The 20251-nt window shown below is 36.7% G+C and overlaps 1 protein-coding gene across 3 annotated transcripts in view; it reads left to right on the top strand.

Annotated features, from left to right (window-relative positions):
• The window catches only part of LOC126252848 (TGF-beta-activated kinase 1 and MAP3K7-binding protein 1-like), a 109325-nt gene that overhangs the window by 6797 nt on the left and 82277 nt on the right, over positions 1-20251 (top strand). Inside the window, exon 2 of one of the 3 annotated variants that reach the window (XM_049953799.1) lies at positions 12689-12834. The exons of 1 other annotated variant lie outside the window; for it this stretch is intronic. Coding sequence is in view for 1 of the 2 variants with exons in the window: in XM_049953797.1 (XP_049809754.1) it covers positions 3724-3809 (86 nt within the window). In the remaining variant the exon portion in view is untranslated. Of the gene's footprint in view, positions 1-3723; positions 3810-12688; positions 12835-20251 lie in introns of all 3 variants that reach the window. One more of the 3 variants, XM_049953797.1, reaches the window with a different exon arrangement.

Here is a 20251-nt window from a genome sequence, read left to right on the forward strand (position 1 = left end):
TCTGTTGCCACTAAAAGTGACTTGCCACATCATTTGACAGTTTTATTAACTGCCTTGTAGTACCAAAAGCTGGCTATCAGAATGTGTTATAATTCATAATTCATTTCCTAATTAAATGGACTTGCCCCGGTTTTTACTTGGAGTCTTCAATTTTTTTTTTGATTCAGTAATTGTGTTGCAATTTGTCTTAAACTGTAGGTACATAAAATTGTTTATACCATTGTAACAATTTTCTATCAAAAAGATTTTGGGATAGTTTTTGAAAATATTTTTATTGTCTCTCTCTCTCAAATATGAAGAGAGTTTTTCCAGGGCTTTTGGTCCTGCATATGATGGCTTTGATTTGTATTCCATGGTGTTGTGAATGGGCACAAGGAAGAGGTTCCATTTCTTTGTGTCATGGTTGTGTTGTGTCTTATCTTGATTTATAGGTAGCATACTTGAAGTTTGTCCATCATAGGAGTTTGTATAGGTATATGCTGGATAGTGTTAATATCCTGTTAGCTGTTAATGATTTTCTACAGAGAAAGCCAAATAGGACCTGTAAAGTGTTGTCCTAATAGAAGATAACATGAAAATTATTCTGTTGGTATTGTGTGATTTTGAATTATATAGGAAGAATGAAAATATTATAGCGTTAGTTCCACTTCCTTACATGATGGGATCATAGCTCCACAATATAAAGCAGAAAAGGACCTGCTGAATCTTCTGCACAAAACAATTGTGAAAATAAACTCAGAATAACAGAACATAAAATATTCCAGTATATTAAGTTTGCCTCTTTGTTTTCTACTAGTCCTTTGTTTCATAAGTGAGCTATTCAAAAGGAAAATTAACATACATTCCTGCTGCTATGTAACATTTTCACTTTTTTCAAAGGAAGAAAACTACACACTCTTGAGACTGTTGTACTTGCAACAATTTCTGTACATCAGTCTTCATCAAATGAGAAATGCCCCCACTAATAAAGATTTATTTATTTGTTTATTATTGTTATTATTATCTTTCTTTCTTTTCTCAGACGTTATGTCTGGTCAAAAATGGAAAGTGACGCGGACCTTGATCAAGCGTGACTTCCTTTTAACTGTACGGTATATGTTGTATTGCATTTAGGAACTTTTGGGTAATTGAACATGTATCAATAATTACGTATTTCTGTAGTTGTATATATAAGTTTGGATGTAGCTGTATTGCATTGATGTACTGGTGGATATTGTGTGGTATGACTCCTGTAGTTGATAGTATAATTGGTATAATGTCAACTTTATCCTGATGCCACATGTCCTTGACTTCCTCAGCCAGTTGGATGTATTTTTCTATTTTTTTCTCCTGTTTTCTTTTGTATATTTGTTGTATTGGGTATGGATATTTCGATTAGTTGTGTTAATTTCTTCTTTTTATTGGTGAGTATGATGTCAGGTTTGTTATGTGGTGTTGTTTTATCTGTTATAATGGTTCTGTTCCAGTATAACTTGTATTCATCATTCTCCAGTACATTTTGTGGTGCATACTTGTATGTGGGAACGTGTTGTTTTATTAGTTTATGTTGTAAGGGAAGCTGTTGATGTATTATTTTTGCTACATTGTCATGTCTTCTGGGGTATTCTGTATTTGCTAGTATTGTACATCCGCTTGTGATGTGATCTACTGTTTCTATTTGTTGTTTGCAAAGTCTGCATTTATCTGTTGTGGTATTGGGATCTTTAATAATATGCTTGCTGTAATATCTGGTGTTTAGTGTTTGATCCTGTATTGCAATCATGAATCCTTCCGTCTCACTGTATATATTGCCTTTTCTTAGCCATGTGTTGGATGTGTCTTGATCGATGTGTGGCTGTGTTAGATGATACGGGTGCTTGCCATGTAGTGTTTTCTTTTTCCAATGTACTTTCTTCACGTGCGCAGGCCCAAGCAGACATTTTCTGCTTGTGTCTGTGTATGTGCAGTTGGATATGGGTGTGTGTGCGAGTGTATACCTGTCCTTTTTCCCCCTAAGGTAAGTCTTTCTGCTCCCGGGATTGGAATGACTCCTTACCCTCTCCCTTAAAACCCACATCCTTTTGTCTTTCCCTCTCCTTCCCTCTTTCCTGATGAAGCAACCATTGGTTGCAAAAGCTTGAATTTTGTGTGTATGTTTGTGTATCTATCGACCTGCCAGCACTTTCGTTTGGTAAGTCACATCATCTTTGTTTTTAGATATATGTCCATAATGTAGGTTTTTTATGTCGATAAATCCCCTTCCTCCTTCCTTTCTGCTTAATGTGAATCTTTCTGTTGCTGAATGTATGTGATGTATTATATATTTGTAGCATTGTGATCGTGTAAGTGTATTGAGTGCTTCTAGATCTGTGTTACTCCATTTCACTACTCCAAATGAGTAGGTCAATATTGGTACAGCATAAGTATTTATAGCTTTTGTCTTGTTTCTTGCTGTCAATTCTGTTTTCAGTATTTTTGTTAGCCTTTGTCTATATTTTTCTTTTAGTTCTTCTTTAATATTTGTATTATCTATTCCTATTTTTTGTGTGTATCCTAGATATTTATAGGCATCTGTTTTTTCCATCGCTTCTATGCAGTCGCTGTGGTTATCCAATATGTAATCTTCTTGTTTAGTGTGTTTTCCCTTGACTATGCTATTTTTCTTACATTTGTCTGTTCCAAAAGCCATATTTATATCATTGCTGAATACTTCTGTTATCTTTAGTAATTGGTTGAGTTGTTGATTTGTTGCTGCCAGTAGTTTTAGATCATCCATTACTATTATTATTATTATTATTATTATTATTATTATTATTCCCATTCCCAGTTTTACAGTGTGTCTATTTCCTGAACTCAAGATCATCCAGCAAATTTAATTTTCATCCTCCATTTCTGTCTATTTGTCCATAAAGCTTCTTCAGTACTTCTGAAGATTTGTGTGTATTGTTTTCAGCAAATGAACTGGGTGCACGATTTGCCTACATTGTGACACCACACTGATTCATACTCTTAAGCGTCATTTGAATTCTACTGACTTGGGGCATGTGTTACAAGAAGCACCAGTTTCAATACCCAATGCACAAGTTGTGTTTGTTGTATGTTAACTGCTAACACAAAAAATGGGGTTTGTTTGTTACTTTGATCCTCAAAGTACATATTATGTACTGGTTTTATATGATACTTATGTTGCATAGAAGTGTCACTTTGCTGTATGTAAGATTAAATATGCAACAAAAAAGGTGCTGACAAAATATTTGGTACTAATACTGATGGTCAGAACACCGGCAGCTGTGAAAGTTCACACTAACTTTTGATCCCTACCTAGATATAAGGGGTATTTAAAAAGAAACGAGTACCTGTATGTTAGAAGTATTGACCCTGGCTGTTGAGACACTTGTGACACTGTGACACAAGGTAGTTTAATGGCTGTCTCGTAAAATTCCCGCGGCTGCAGTGTTAACCAGTTCCACACATACAGCTGGACGTCGTCATCTGAGGTGATTCGTTTGCCCCTCAGAGCCTTCAAAAATGGCGTAATTACAGGGAGAGAGGTCCAGACTGGATGAAGGATGGCCTAGAACCTCCCATTTGAATTTATGCAGGAGTGCCATGACTGTGTTGGCCATATGAGGCTTTGCATTGTCATGGAGCAGAACGAGATTTCCTGGTCATTTTGATTTGATCGCGTCGCAAAGGGTGGTTTTGTGAGTAATGCTGGGCATTCACTGTTGTTCTGTGTTGCAGGAAGTGAGTCAGAAGGGAGCCATCTTGCTCAAAGAAGAACGTCAGCATAACGTTTCCTGCACTCATGTGGATGACAACATACAGCTGTAAGTTCAGAACTGGTTAACATCGCAGCCCTGGGAATTTTATGAGATAGCCATTCACTGCCTTGTGTCTCAGTGGGACAAGTGTCTCAAGAGCTAGGGTCAATACTTCTAACATATAGGTACTCGTTTCTGTAATTATGCCTCCGGCTCGTTTCTTTTTGAATGCTCCTTATACATTGTTTGTGATTCCCTGTTCTTACATGTCAGAATTCTAAGGAGACAAATGAAATTTTTGCTTGATGGTCTCTGTATGCCATGCTGAAAACATTAGAACTTTGTGTCACACCAATCTGGCGCATGTTAATATTGCCCTACACTTAAAACTCATAGTTCTAAGTTTATGTGTTCCCAAACTCATTCGGATTTGCCTGAAACAGAAATGCATCACTGAATTCACAGTGTAAGGACAAACTATAGTTACACAAGACAACTGACAACTGTAACTCACCAATATGATATGCTTTGGGACATAACATTGTTGCTTAAAGTGTGCAGGAGGCTCTTTATCCTTATTTTACAACAGTCTAGATTTGGAACAGCATTGTAGCATCAGAACCATGGCAACCAAAGTTGGAATCATCAGACACATGAACACAGTGGAAATTGTCTGGTTTGTTGGTGATGGGTCCCTGGTGAAGAAAAGTTTCGAGATGTGTGCTACTGCAACCAAATATATGACTTCAAAGCTGCAAGTGATCCAGAATACATTTTGCTGGGTGATAATGTCCATCCACATTGAGATGATGGGATGAATCAATTTCTTGCAAGTGCTGCTACCCACTACAGTACTGGCAAACTGGGTCTCAGTATCTGAATTCTATAAAGCATATCTGGAATGCATATGGTAGACAAACTGTGACCCACCAGCCGCGACTGTTCCAGACCTCCAGATCTATTTCTCACTTTTGTACGGTACTATGTGCTAATAGATTTCTTGGGACCACCTTATAGAGAGCATACACTTATTAATAGGTTCAAAGAAAACTTGAGAGTCTGTATACCATTGATATGTTGGTATAAAAATACACATTTAAAGTTAGTAATGGACATAAAACATCATCCAAAATTGTGTTAAAAATGCTTTCTCTGAAAATTATTTTCAACAGCTAGTTCACATGCCTACTCCAACTGTAAATGGTTGTGAGAACATACTTGATCTCTTAGCTACAAATAATCCTGGGCAGATAGGAAGCATCATGACAGACACAGAGATTAGCGACAACAAGGTTATTGTAGTGAGACTGAATACCATAAAAAACAGAGTATATCTACTTTAAAAAGCAGATAAAACTTCACTTGATGTTTTCCTAAGAGACAGACTCCATTCCTTCGAAACAAACTATGTAAGTGTAGACCACATGTGGCTTAAATGCTAAGAAATAGTGTCATTGGCAAAATGGTGTGGATGGCAATTGGGGGATTTATACCAAATAAACTAATTAAAGGCAGAACTGGTCCCCCAAGGTTGGTTGAGTAGTTACTTATCATTTGCGTGATAAATTGTAATGATGTGGGGTCAGTCATTTCACATTCACATCAAAAAGTAAAATATAAATATGGCTAAATGCGGAAGTTATGTCTTTTACAACTAAGATATACAGATGTGAAATAGTGATTCCTATCCACCATATTTTACACATTACAATAACAGAAATTCTTCTGTGGGATAGAAGGAGTTATCAAAGAGAAACCTTGTCAGTTTGTTTTCATATTTTACTGTATGCTTTCTGTCAGACATTTTATACCACTGGGTAAGTCATTGAAAAATTTAGTGCAGCATTGTGCACCTCTTTTTATGCTGGAGAAAACTTTGGTGTGGAGTAATGAATGACATTTTTTCTTCTGATGCTGTAATTATGTACATCATTGTTCCTTTTGAACTGCGGTGGATTATTTACAACAGACTCCATGGTGGAATAAATATACTGTGAAGCATGCTATAACATCAAGTTTAACAAATATATTTCAGAACGACACAACACATATAAGTCACAGAGTAAGTTGACAAGCAAGACATGCACGTTAGCATTCGAACGAGCACTGAGTCCCAGTCTAGCGGCCGCTGCTCGGCTGGTTGCTTAGGTGGCACAGCTGCTGCATGGCTGGCAGACAGCGCCGCACGTAGAGGACGCGCGTAATTGCGCGGCGGCGCTTTGAATGATCGGCGAGTTACAACAAAGCCGTTGTCAGAATGCCTGCCTCCTTAAACTGTTGTCTACAACACGATTGTGTGTGAATACCACATATTATTCCTACAGCACATTTTTGAGCAATGAAGTCATTCTTCCTTAAAGATGAACAAAATCAGGAAAAGTATAGATTGCGACTCACTGTAAAGATGACAAGTGTTGCAGACAGGCACAACAAAAATTATAACTAAAAGTGAAATGTTTTCCGGTGTTAATTCACAAGCATACACTTTAATGTGTTATTCACTACAAAATGTACTTGTCTTAATATTTTTGAACTTGTATTCTGTCTTAATGTATGATACGTTAAACAGGTTAAATAGAAGCAATGAAAAGAGTGTGCAAAATGTAAAAGAATGCAAAATCGCCAAGACTGACAATGTTTTGCAGAAGGTCAAAGTTCGACGTGAACTTCAAAGTGAGATATTTTAAACTGTTTCCATACTGAATCTTTGTCTTGAAATCTGGCAGAAAATCCAGAGAGCCTGGTTGTATGTTAAGTACACCAGTGGCAAGGCACGATCACTGCCTTCACTACACGATAGCAATGGTAATGTTACCGATGACATGCCACTAACGTGGAGTTACTGAACATGGTTTTCTGAAGTTACTTTTACCCAAGAAGACTAGATAAATATTCCAGATTTTGAATTAAGAACAGCTGAGTGTACGGTAGGATTTTGGGACACATACAGGGTGTTCATAATTCAAGTTCCAGTTCCAAAATAGTGTAGAAAGAGCACCTCTGCCCAGAATGATTTCAATTTGTGCATCATATTATTGATGCAGAACAAAACACATCTCAGATAACCCCACAGCCAGAAGTCACACAGGTTAAGATCAGGTGATCTGGACAGCTAGGCTGTAGGGAAATGGCAGCTGATAATTTTAGCATTTCTGTAATGCCTCTGCATTGGCTGCTCCACTGGCTGTGCAATGTGTGGAGGAGTGCCATCCTGCAAATAAATGATCTTGCTCAATCAACCATGCTGTTAAAGGATTGGAATGTGTTTACCAGGGATGATACAGGTGAGAGGACCCACAGAACTCATCTCCTCAAAAAATTACGGTCCTAAGATAAACAATGCTGTCAACCTGCACCACACAGTCACTATGGCAGACTGAAGTGGTACCAGTTGATGTGCATGTGGATTTTATGTTGCCCATACTCTGAAATTCTGTGCTTTAATATGTCCTTCAAGATGAAAATGGACGTTGTCTGTACACAGAATGTACCATGACCATGAATGCAAATGTCTGTGATTAAGCCCTACCCTGTTCTGTAACTTTCCCAATGCTTGTGTAAAATACACTGCAGATATGCAGTTTCCTATAGTTGATAACTGAAAATTATTGTAATGTAGAGACCTGGCACTACATCGCATGTATCTATGGCCAGGTCAAGGTATATAAAAAAGGAGGTAGGCCATTCCAGTCCCTAGTGAACAAAAAATTCCCAGATGTCCTTGCGTGCCTGCGCAGCATGCACAAAACCTGCGCATGTATTAAAACATGGAAATCGTGGTACATCCAAGGAAAACAACTCTTTTTGTGTCAATATGAGCAAGGATTATTGTAACTGCAGCCTTGGCACAATTCATTAATGTTGTTTGAGAGATGACAAACGTTATTTACCTTGGTGTAACCAAAAGTGAGCACTTGCAATATGAATGAAAGTGCGGGGACGCCACAAGAGAGGAATCTCTTTGACCATCAATTGTGTCCTTGCCAAGCATATCTTTGTAAGGTGGTCTCAGTCCACTCTATCACTGCAAAGCAACATAACGTACTTTTGTATTCACATCAAATTTTAAATAAAGAATGTTCTAACCTGCACTGTATCATTACTAATTGTCACCCTTATCTTATTCTGTTCCTTGCAAATACATGGACAATTTTGTGTGGTGGGCTAGACGCATAAAATAATGTTATTTCTCAAAGTGGTGGCATAGCATAATGGCTAAGACTTATTCCGGTTATGCTAAAGATTGTTGGTTCCAATCTTGACAGGTATTCATCCATTTTTATTTTTAAATGTTTATCAAAATAGCTTTGATTACTATTTTTATTCAGTTAATTGGTTTAACTTTTTTTATTTCTAGTACATCACTTTAATCATCATACTATTTTATTTGCTCTCATTTTTTCTTCATATCATTTGCCGTTTGTTTGTAATCTTTGTAGATATAATTTTGATTATTTTTATTTATCTATCACAGTATTTAAATATAAGGAAATGCAGATCTGTTGGCTGCAAAATAAAAGACAACATAATCCCTTTATACTGGCTGTGCAGTGGTGTCAAAGATGTGTTTTTTGTTACAAGAAGTTCATCTCTTTGGATGGTCATCATCTTGCAGAAATTTAAAACAGAAACTTGTATTGTGCTGTGGACAAAACAACACCGGCAAAGATTTAAATGAAAGAAGGGATTATGAATAAAACAAAATACAAGCAACATGAGGAATAGAATGCAATAACATGGATGAAAATATGAAATGATAAAATGGAAATTAAAACAAAGTTAATATATAAAAAATAATTAAAACCACATAGACATAGATTCCAAATGAAAAAAGAGCAAATAAAAAATTTATAAGATGATTAAAATGGTGTGGCAAATTATTAAAAATAAAAAATTACATTTCAACTAATTAATTGAATAGTAATAATAATAATAATAATAATAATAATAATAGGCCTCCGGTATGTTCTGCCAGTCGTAAAAGGCGACGAAAAGAACAAACCACTAATAGGGCTAACCCCCCTTTTAGTGTGATGAGTTGGTTCAGGACAGAACTAAAGAAGCCTCGGACAAGCGCCGTCATGGTCGGGGACGACGCTTGAACCCTATGCCCGCCCACAATGGTAACGACACTGCTAGCCAACTGGAAAATGATTTAAATCCAAATAGAGGTGTTTTGCAGGATATGCTTCCTACAACCACCCTAGAAGGAAAACAAAGGCAGAGGATGAGATGGTCAGATGAAGTTAATCGACACCTCATGTTCTGTTATTACCAAGCAACAAACTTAGGAACCAACACAATTGGATACAGATCACAAGTATACACAACATTTATTACCAGATACCCAGAATTAAAATTTTTAACAGGACAATGACTAGCTGATCAGATCCGTGTAATAATCAAAAATAACAGGATACCCCAGTCAGAATTAGAAAACATCAAACAACAAGTACAACAAATACTGGAACAAAATAATGTGCAAACAGAAGAAGAAGAAAATAGAGTAATGGACTCAAACATCCCAGAGCAAACAAACAAAGAACAACACGCATCAATTAAACAATCAGAGGAAAATGAAATCTTGCGACAGCCACCAGAACAAGCACAAATAGAACACGAAGTGACACACATGTTAGATATAGAAGAAAAATTTCAGCTGACATACATAGAATACAAAGACACAAATACAGACATTAGACCATTCTTGCATAGACTGCCAAGTAACCCACAAGTCAAAACAACAATAAAAACTATCAACACAATCATACACAACAAAATAAATGAATATACAACTATGGAAGAGTTACAACTACTTGTTTATATAGGAGCACTCACTACACTAAATATACACACGAGGCAGAGATCAGAGCCAACCAACACACAGAAGAAACCCACAAAACCAGCATGGCAACACAGGCTACAGATCAGAATAGAAAAACTGAGAAAGGACATCGGACAGCTAACACAATTTATAAGAAATGAAATGTCAGAAAAAAAACGAAAAACGTTAGGTAAAATCTCACAACAAGAAGCGATAGAGCAATTAGATGAGAAGAAGCAGAAATTACAAGCATTGGCCAAACGACTTAGGAGATACAAAAAAAGTGAAAATAGAAGGAAACAAAACCAAACATTCAACGCAAACCAAAAGAAATTTTACCAGACAATAGATAACACACACATTAAAATAGACAATCCACCAAACATAACAGACATGGAACAATTCTGGAGCAACATATGGTCAAACCCGGTACAACATAACAGGCATGCACGGTGGATACAAGCAGAAACAGACACATACAGGATGATACCACAAATGCCTGAAGTGATAATTTTGCAACATGAAGTCACCCAAGCTATTAATTCTACTTACAATTGGAAAGCCCCTGGAAAAGATAAAATAGCAAATTTCTGGCTAAAGAAGTTCACCTCAACACATTCACATCTAACTAAATTATTTAACAGTTACATTGCAGACCCATACACATTCCCTGATACACTTACACATGGAATAACTTATCTGAAACCTAAAGATCAAGCAGACACACCAAACCCAGCTAAATATCGCCCCATAACATGCCTACCAACAATATACAAAATATTAACTTCAGTCATTACACAGAAATTAATGACACATACAGCACAGAACAAAATTATAAATGAAGAACAAAAAGGCTGTTGCAAAGGAGCACGAGGATGTAAAGAGCAACAGATAATAGATGCAGAGGTGACATATCAAGCTAAAACTAAACAAAGGTCGCTACACTACGCATACATTGATTACCAAAAAGCTTTTGATAGTGTACCCCACTCATGGTTACTACAAATATTGGAAATATACAAAGTAGATCCTAAATTGATACAGTTCCTAAACATAGTAATGAAAAATTGGAAAACCACACTTAATATCCAAACAAATTCAAATAATATCACATCACAGCCAATACAGATTAAGCGTGGAATATACCAAGGAGATTCATTAAGTCCTTTCTGGTTCTGCCTTGCTCTGAACCCACTATCCAACATGCTAAATAATACAAATTATGGAGACAATATCACTGGAACATACCCACTCAAAATCACACATTTGCTATACATGGATGATCTAAAACTACTGACAGCAACAAATCAACAACTCAACCAATTACTAAAGATAACAGAAGTATTCAGCAATGATATAAATATGGCTTTTGGAACAGACAAATGTAAGAAAAATAGCATAGTCAAGGGAAAACTCACTAAACAAGAAGATTACATATTGGATAACCACAGTGACTGCATAGAAGCGATGGAAAAAACAGATGCCTATAAATATCTAGGATACACACAAAAAATAGGAATAGATAATACAAATATTAAAGAAGAACTAAAAGAAAAATATAGACAAAGACTAACAAAAATACTGAAAACAGAATTGACAGCAAGAAACAAGACAAAAGCTATAAATACGTATGCTATACCAATATTGACTTACTCATTTGGAGTAGTGAAATGGAGTAACACAGACCTAGAAGCACTCAATACACTTACACGATCACAATGCCACAAATATAGAATACATCACATACATTCAGCAACAGAAAGATTCACATTAAGCAGAAAGGAAGGAGGAAGGGGATTTATCGACATAAAAAACCTACATTATGGACAGGTAGACAATTTAAGAAAATTCTTTATAGAACGAGCAGAAATCAGCAAAGTACACAAAGCAATCACTCATATAAATACATCTGCTACACCACTGCAATTTCATAACCACTTCTACAACCCTTTAGATCACATAACATCAACAGATACGAAGAAAGTAAATTGGAAAAAGAAAACACTACACGGCAAACACCCGTATCATCTAACACAGCCACACATCGATCAAGACGCATCCAACACATGGCTAAGAAAAGGCAATATATACAGTGAGACGGAAGGATTCATGATTGCAATACAGGATCAAACAATAAACACCAGGTATTACAGCAAGCATATTATTAAAGATCCCAATACCACAACAGATAAATGCAGACTTTGCAAACAACAAATAGAAACAGTAGATCACATCACAAGCGGATGTACAATACTAGCAAATACAGAATACCCCAGAAGACATGACAATGTTGCAAAAATAATTCATCAACAGCTTGCCTTACAACATAAACTTATAAAACAACACGTTCCTACATACAAGTATGCACCACAAAATGTACAGGAGAATGATGAATACAAATTATACTGGAACAGAACCATTATAACAGATAAAACAACGTCACATAACAAACCTGACATCATACTCACCAATAAAAAGAAGAAATTAACACAACTAATCGAAATATCCATACCCAATACAACAAATATACAAAAGAAAACAGGAGAAAAAATTGAAAAATACATCCAACTGGCTGAGGAAGTCAAGGACATGTGGCATCAGGATAAAGTTGACTTTATACCAATTATACTATCAACTACAGGAGTCATTCCACACAATATCCACCAGTACATCAACGCAATACAGCTACATCCAAACATATATATACAACTACAGAAATCCGTAATTATTGATACATGTTCAATTACCCGAAAGTTCCTAAACGCAATGTAACATATACCGTACAGTTAAAAGGAAGTCACGCTTGATCAAGGTCCGCGTCAATTTCATTTCGAACCAGACCTAAGGTCTGAGAAAGGAAAGAAATAATAATAATAATAATGAAAGTTATTTTAATAAATATATAAAAATAAAATTGAAAAAACACATGAGAAGCTTCGAACCAACAATGTTCATTATGTCAAGGACGCATCTTAATAAAATACTATACCAATATTATGTGTAAATGGTGTTGGTTAAATATAAGTGTGAGGAATGCCATAAGCTGTGAAAGTTAAAGAAAATTTATTAACAGATGTGAGAACGGTGTGCAATGACTCTTTAATCTCGGATATTCTTTCAGATGATGAGCTGAAATCGGTCTGCAAATTTAAATACCTGGGGTCGTACATACAGAGGGACAGAAGACTGGAAAGCGAGATACAACACTGAATAAATTGCAGTTGGAACAACTGGAGGAAAATGAGTGGAGTGTTGTGTGACAAGAAGGTGAGCACTGGGTTGAAAGGAAAAGTGTAGAAGTTGGTGGTAAGGCCCGCTATGATGTGCTGGGCAGAGACATGCCCAATCACAGTAGCCCAGGAAAGGAAGATGGAAGTGGCGGAAATGAGGATGCTGAGGTGGATGTGTGGGGTAACAAGGAAGGACAGGATTAGAAATGAATTTGTTAGAGGAGCTGTTAAAGTGGGACCCATGGGGAAAAAGATACAAGAGAGCTGACTAAGGTGGCACAGACACTTACAGAGAAAAGGGGGAGAGTATATCGGAAACAGAGTTGAAGATATAAAGATTGAAGGAGTGAGAAGGAGAGGAAGACTGAAGACGAGGTGGAAGGATAAGATATCCGGGGACCTAAGGGAGAAAGGATGGAAAAAGGAAGAGGCAATGGATAGAGTACTATGAAGGAGAAGGATCCAAAAGAGCAACGCCGACTCTATGTGATGTGGGACAAGGCGACAATAAAGAAGAAGAAGAAGAAGAAGAAGAAGAAGAAGAAGATTCTTTCAGATTTTCTGAAATGCGTTGCAGGCTATATTGCATTTAAATCCCAAAACATTGATAAATTGTTGTGTTTTCCAGCAGGGAAAAGTGAAGTAGGTGTGTCTAATACAGACTGAATATCAGTTATATCTCATGGATTTTTTCACCACCCGATAACAGCATGTAAAAACAGTGTGTTGTACTTCGAAGCAGAATTTGCTGCTTTTTGTGGAAATGGAGTGTGCAAACAAACAAACAAAAACAAAATGTAAAATACCTGTGCGCTGTTTTGAAACAAAAGTTTCCTGAGGTTGATGTCACAGATAGTTTTGCTCTTTACATACAACTGAGGTCATCTATATAAATTAGGAATCTGAATCAAGAAGCTATGTTGGAAGCCTTGAAGAAATGTGTCACAATGGGAAGCAGCTATGAATTACATTTTCGTCTGGTGTATGAATGGCACTAGCATTCTGGAACAGAGTACATTAACATCTGTTTCTTCATCAAAGCAGTGAATTATTTACATTTTAACTATCATTTATTTAATCCTAAAGTGTAATAATCTGTCATGCTACTTGATTTGACTTTTTTAACTTTGTACTGCACCTAACTACTGGTGTAAAATGAACAAGTAATATGCCACAGCATCTATATCTATGGTGTGTCACATTTGCCATCTAACCAAACTGCTGCACTGCTCTCCACGTCCTCACTGTGATGTCAGGGGCTCCAGCCATAAAATCTGTTTTCACCAAAATGTCTGCTCCTGCACTGAACAACTTGTATGGAATAGTGGTAATTTTACTTAGGGCTACTGCATAGTGTTATGATTGTAGTTCAGTATCACTTTCATCTAACTTAACTATGTAAGCAGCACACCCTAGGAAATTTGTCAGGTGGCATGGATGTTTTGTGTTCAATATTTAATTGATGTTTGAAGTGACATCTCATAATGCCGATTGGAGCTGTAAACTATTGTGCCATCCGGCTCATCCAGAGCCTATCTATAATTAGTGAAAATCATATCAAAATCCTTGTAGTAGTTCCTGATATAAGCCTCCACATATACACAGAAAAATGGGATAGGGGCTGTATGAAATGAATAGAAGAAGAAACGTATAGATGTGCAGATTCTGGTAATAACAGTTTAGTGTGGTGCAGTGGCCTAGTGCAAGTCTTTCAATTAGATGCCACTTCATGGGAAACATTGATTTGATCAATGGAGATACATGGGCAGTATAAACGTACAAAGGTCAGAATGGAAAATGGCAATAGGCCACACAACAACGAGCAGAGAACCGTTGTCACTGTAGGGAGCAATGAAAATGAAATGAATGCTCTTGATTGTGCAGCAACAGCCTCCACTGTGAGATACGTCATTCACTACTAGATGGCAGTGGCATTGTTCTCATAGCAGTGGTTGACTTTAAATCATCATCGCTCATAAATATTTATAAATTATATGTAGAAACCTTTCCTGTATCTCAGTTTACTGATCAGTAAAAACCTTGTCAAAATCACTACAGTAGTTCCCGATATTAGCCTGAATATACAGCCAGCAGTGAGCAGGGGTGTTCAATTTATGTATGTAGAGAAAAGAAGAAAATTCTCCACATATGGCTTGGGATATTCTTAAACAAGGTTAAGGTTTTTCTCAGTGATTTCTAATACAGAAAGGTGAGCTGTATTTTATTTTGCTGTTTCCATAAAAGAGGCAGTTGCTTTCTGGAGAGGTATCTGGTATGACATTAATCAGAATTGCTTACTAGAACAACCAGCCTTGTATGATTAGAGTTTCTTCTAAATAGCTGCTGTCTGTGAGTAGTGCATCTTTGATCTGGCAACAAGAGAATTCTGCTCTCAGCCCAGCCAAGAATTCTGCAGCCTAGATCGTAACAGAAGTGACATTGTTTCTATTTGAGAAATTCCACTAGGATTCAAGCTGGAGGACCTCAGTTAGTTCTGGGTGAAGTATAGCAAAATGCCACTCAAAAGAAATAATAAATGTACTGTATTCACTTCACCCACCAACTACAATTACAAACGGGGGATACCTCATAATCCATAACATTATCATTTTATCTTTAATGGAAATGTGTGTGACTGTGACTTTGTCTAATGATTCAGTACTGACAGTTAGATGCTGATTATAGTTATAGTATACTTTTACATTTAAGGAACCACAGGACAGATTGTGAACTCACACGGACTTACATCACAAATTACCAGAGCATCATAAATGCTAAAGAATATGCTTGATCAGCATCATAATAACATGTGCAGGATGAAACTGATATTTTACAACATATTACTCTACAGAAGGTATCAGAAATGTTGACCCAAGTATTCAGAAATGTTGATGTAAGTTTAAGCAAAGTGACACATCGAAGTACTTAAAGATGAAGAGGACAAGCCCACTGTTTTTTTGTAAGTTGAACAGATTGAGGCTTTTATTGCAGAAATACAGTACAAAGACCATAGATACAGGAGAATGACCAATAAAGTGGGTAAATGCCTCATACAAGCTACAGAAGTGGTTGTGGTACTTCCCTATGCACCTGTAGAAAAGATTTGTGTCGAGATAACTCCTCCATTAGTGCTGCTTTCACAGTATATAAATGAGCAGGCTGGTGCAAATGAGTAAACAAGTAATCACAGAAAATTCACTAAGAAACAATGATCCTTTGAAAACTTAGTAATAGAGAGGCAGAATATAAAGAAAAGTTAGAAGATATTTGTGCTTAGCGTGAGTGACAAGAAAGATTTCAAATTACTGGAGTGGTCAACATGAAAATTTCATCTCAGTACTGACAATATTGAGCATCAATGGACCGAGTTCAAGAGTATAGAGTATTGTACAATATGCCTTAGTTAGGCATGTGCTGAGCAAAGTTTTGAGGGATGGGAAAGATCCACCATGTTTGACAGCCATTTCAGAAAGCTGCTACGAAAGCAAAGAGTACTTTACTGCAAATCTAAATATACACAAACCCTCATAGACAAACAAAAACTAAATGAAGATATTTGTGCGTAGCATGAGTGACAAGAGAAACCTGTGTGAAGCATTCAATGAATTTGAAAGCAAAATTCTATGTACCAATTTAACAGAATACCCTAAGAAGTTTTAGTCTTACGTTAATTCAGTAAAATGATTGAAGCCACCTACCCAGATGCTCTGTGATCATAATGGCACCAACACAGAGGCCAAAACAATAGACGTCTTTCTCCAAAACTGTTCCACTTAGTAAGATTGCAGTGTAGTCCCTGCTTTAAATCATTGCACTAAAGTCAAAATGACAGTTATTGAAATAAATGATCTTGGGTTAGGAAAGCAAATGAAGTCACTCAACAGATGAAAGGCCACTGGACCTGAAGCCACTATAATTCTACATAGTGTGTGAGAAGAAGCTGGCTCCTCTTCTAGAAGCAGTGTACCATACTTTCTAGTGATTGGAAAAAGCACAGGTCATTTTCACTTGCAAGATAGGTTGACAAACAGATGCACAAGACTATAAGTTTACATCTCTGATGTCAGTCTGTTGTAGAATTTTGGAACATGTTTTATGTCCATGTGTTATGGTAATTCTGGAGACTGAATATCTCCTTTGTAGGAATCAACATGGGTTCTGAAAACATCATTCATGTGAAACCCAGCTCACTCTGTTTGTCCGCAAGACCCAGAAGGCAGTAGCTATCATTACCGAGGTTGATGCAGTGTTCTGACTTCCAGGTGTTTGATACAGTTTTGCACTGCCACCTATTGAACAAAATATGAGTGACTGGACTGAAGAATTTCTTGCAAACAAAACTCAGCATGTCATTCTACATGAAGAGAAATCTTCAGACATAAAAGTAATGTTGGATGTACCCCAAGGAAGTGTTAAAGGAACATTAATTTTCACAATTTGTCGTGGTTGATTTGAACATTGACCCTCATTTGGCTGTAAATAAAAAAAGTTTCAGAGAAAAAAATTATTTTATGCATCTTAAAACTACAGGTTTTTGCTATTTTTCGACATACTCACCATTTAAATTTAAGCATTTGTTACAGAATTTCACTAATTTATTAAGTTTGGTGCATAAGTGTGTAGCATTTTCGTGCCCACGTTGGTATTCCATTTGCTATGAGTTTATTTATCGATTGTCAGTTTTTATTTGCAGTTCACTGTTGCTATTTAAGTTTACATTTTGTCATTTGGAGGTAGTGACTCGAGCAGTGGACACTAGAAAATGGAGTGCCAAGTGCAGAAATCAAAACGTTTCTGATGTATTCTTCGCTTGAGTTCAGTAGAGGGGTGACTGCTGTGGAGGCAGTCACAAACATTTGTGCTGTGTATGGGGATAATGTCATTAGGCAAAGCATGGCAAGAAAATGGTTTTCTTGTTCTAAGGTGGATCATTTTGACATTAGTGACACTCTATGTTCAGGGAGACCTTCGAGGTTTGGTGAAGATCGTTTAAGCACGTTCATTCACATCAGTGTGCTCAAGAATTGGCAAATATGGTGAACTGAGATCTTTCCACCATTGTGCGCAATTTGCTTGCATTGGGAAAGGTATGTATGGGTACCACAAGCTCTAAGCCAAAATCACAAAAATCAGCAGGTGGCCAAATGTGCATCTCTGCTTGCTCATCTTCAATTGACTTGTGAGCAACACTAACCATTACTATTCTGCATCAATACTGATGAGTAGAAATCGTGTCTTTATGTTAACATAAGGAAAAGAAAGGAATTGTTGAGCCAAAACATAGCAGCAACTCCCTGTACAAGACCTGCGCACATTCACAAGAGATCACATCATGCATCTGGTAGAGCAGTGGTGGTGTATTTGTTTATGTGTCCATATAAATCTCTTTTACAGTGCATATATTGTACACAGTATATTGGACCTTTTTATCTATTGATTTTTCAAATGTCAAACATATATTATTTAAATTTTTATGACAGATTGGATCTGTACAGTTAATAATTACAAATTTTTTAAAATACTGTGTGTTTATAACTTATTTCTACAATTAAAGATACAAATTACATTTTTTTCTTGCATAAGATACTAAGAGATCGAATAGAAGCAGTTTTTTCGAAGGTAGGCTGTCGCAGATATTTTAAAGCTCTGTAGTTCAGAAAGAGATTTTATATGTCTCGGTAATCTGTTGTATAGTTTTGTTCCTGCATGATATGCCCTTTTTTGGCACAATGTGGTGTTACTATAATTAATATATATGTCACTGTCTGACCTGGTACTGTAATCATGGACACTTTTGTGTTTTGAGGAAAAAGGTTTTCTTTTCTCGGTATACTTTTTTTGACAGGCATGACTACTTCCAGTATATAAATGCAGGGAAGGGGTAGGAACTTTAGCTCTTTCTTAAAGATTTGCATGGTTTTCTGCCGCTCACTTGTTTCATTATTATTATAATTGCCTTTTGTTACCTGAGAACTGTTATTGCCTGGTGTATATTTCCCCAGAAAATGATAATGTACTTCAGTACTGAATGTACACGAGCAAAGTATACAGCCCTAACTGTTTCTGCACTAGTATTGTTGCAAAGAATTCTTTAGAGATGTGATATGAGTGCTCCATTTAAGATTTTCCTGGCTACGAATCCAAAGAAATTTAGTTTCATTGACAGCACTAATTTTTTGGTTATCTATACATATTATGGGTTGTGCCGCATTTTTATTTTGATTGGTATTGAAATTCATGAGTACCATTTTTTGGTGATTAACTATTAGCCTGTTTCTGGTAAACTATTCAGACACTCCTTTTGTAATATCTTTTGCAGATGCAGTAAGATTTTCTTCTTTATTCCCTTCAATCATTTGACTGGTGTCATCTGCAAACATTAATGGTTCAGAATCCCTAACGTATGATGGGAAATCATTAATGTACACCAAAGAAAGAAGGGGACCTGAAATGAGCCCTGTGGAACACCATGACTTAGTCCACATGGTTCTGCAAGGTGTACCTGGAGTTCATTTCCTTCCATGTACTTAATTTCAGTTACCTGAGAGTGATATTCCAAATATGATTTAATCCATTGATTTGGTGCACCTCTTACACCATACCGTTCAAGCTTCTCTGGAGCATAGAATGATCAATCACATACGTATTGTTCCCCGAGGTGTAACCATCACTGCTGACATTTATTGTCAACAACTGAGATGTCTTGCAGATGCAGTCCAAGAACATTAACCAGGGAGACTGTCTGAAGTGATGCTAATCCAGGATAATGCCCTCCCGCATTCCGCTAGACTGATGAAAAATACTATACAGGAGTTGGGTTGGGAAGTCATTCTGCACCCAACTTATTCATCTGATCTTGTGCCCTCAGATTTGTACTTTTTCCACTCTCTCTCAAACAACCTTAAAGGAAGTTTTCTAGATAAAAATGTGCCCTGAACATGGCTCGAAGTATTCTTTGGCTCAATACCACATGATTTCTACAGTTGCACAATTGAAAAGTTACTGCAGCATTGGCAGACTGTTGTAAATAGTGCAGGAGGATATATTACTGATGATGAAAGTCTTTGTTATGCGTATATGTTGTGTTTATTAAACTTATGGAAAATTCTGCTGTCTGGGAACATAGTCAATCTTTCACAGCATTTTGAAGGTCATCACTATCATCACTGAGGTGCTGCGACACAAGCCACTTCTTTGTGTGAGCAAAGAAAGGAAAATCACTTGGCACCAAATCTGGGCTGTATGGATTGGACACAGTCACATCCATAAAATATATAGGAGTATGTAGACAGAGTGATTTAAAGTAGGGTGACTGCATAAAACTAATTGCTGGCAAAGCAGATAACAAATTGAGAGTCATTGGAAGAATCCTGAGGAAATGTAGTCCACCCACAAAGGAGGCAGTTTACGAAACCCTCATTCAACCACTACTTTAATATTGCTCATCAGTCTGA

This window comes from Schistocerca nitens, chromosome 4 (assembly GCF_023898315.1).
Source record: "Schistocerca nitens isolate TAMUIC-IGC-003100 chromosome 4, iqSchNite1.1, whole genome shotgun sequence".
Lineage (NCBI taxonomy): Eukaryota > Metazoa > Arthropoda > Insecta > Orthoptera > Acrididae > Schistocerca > Schistocerca nitens.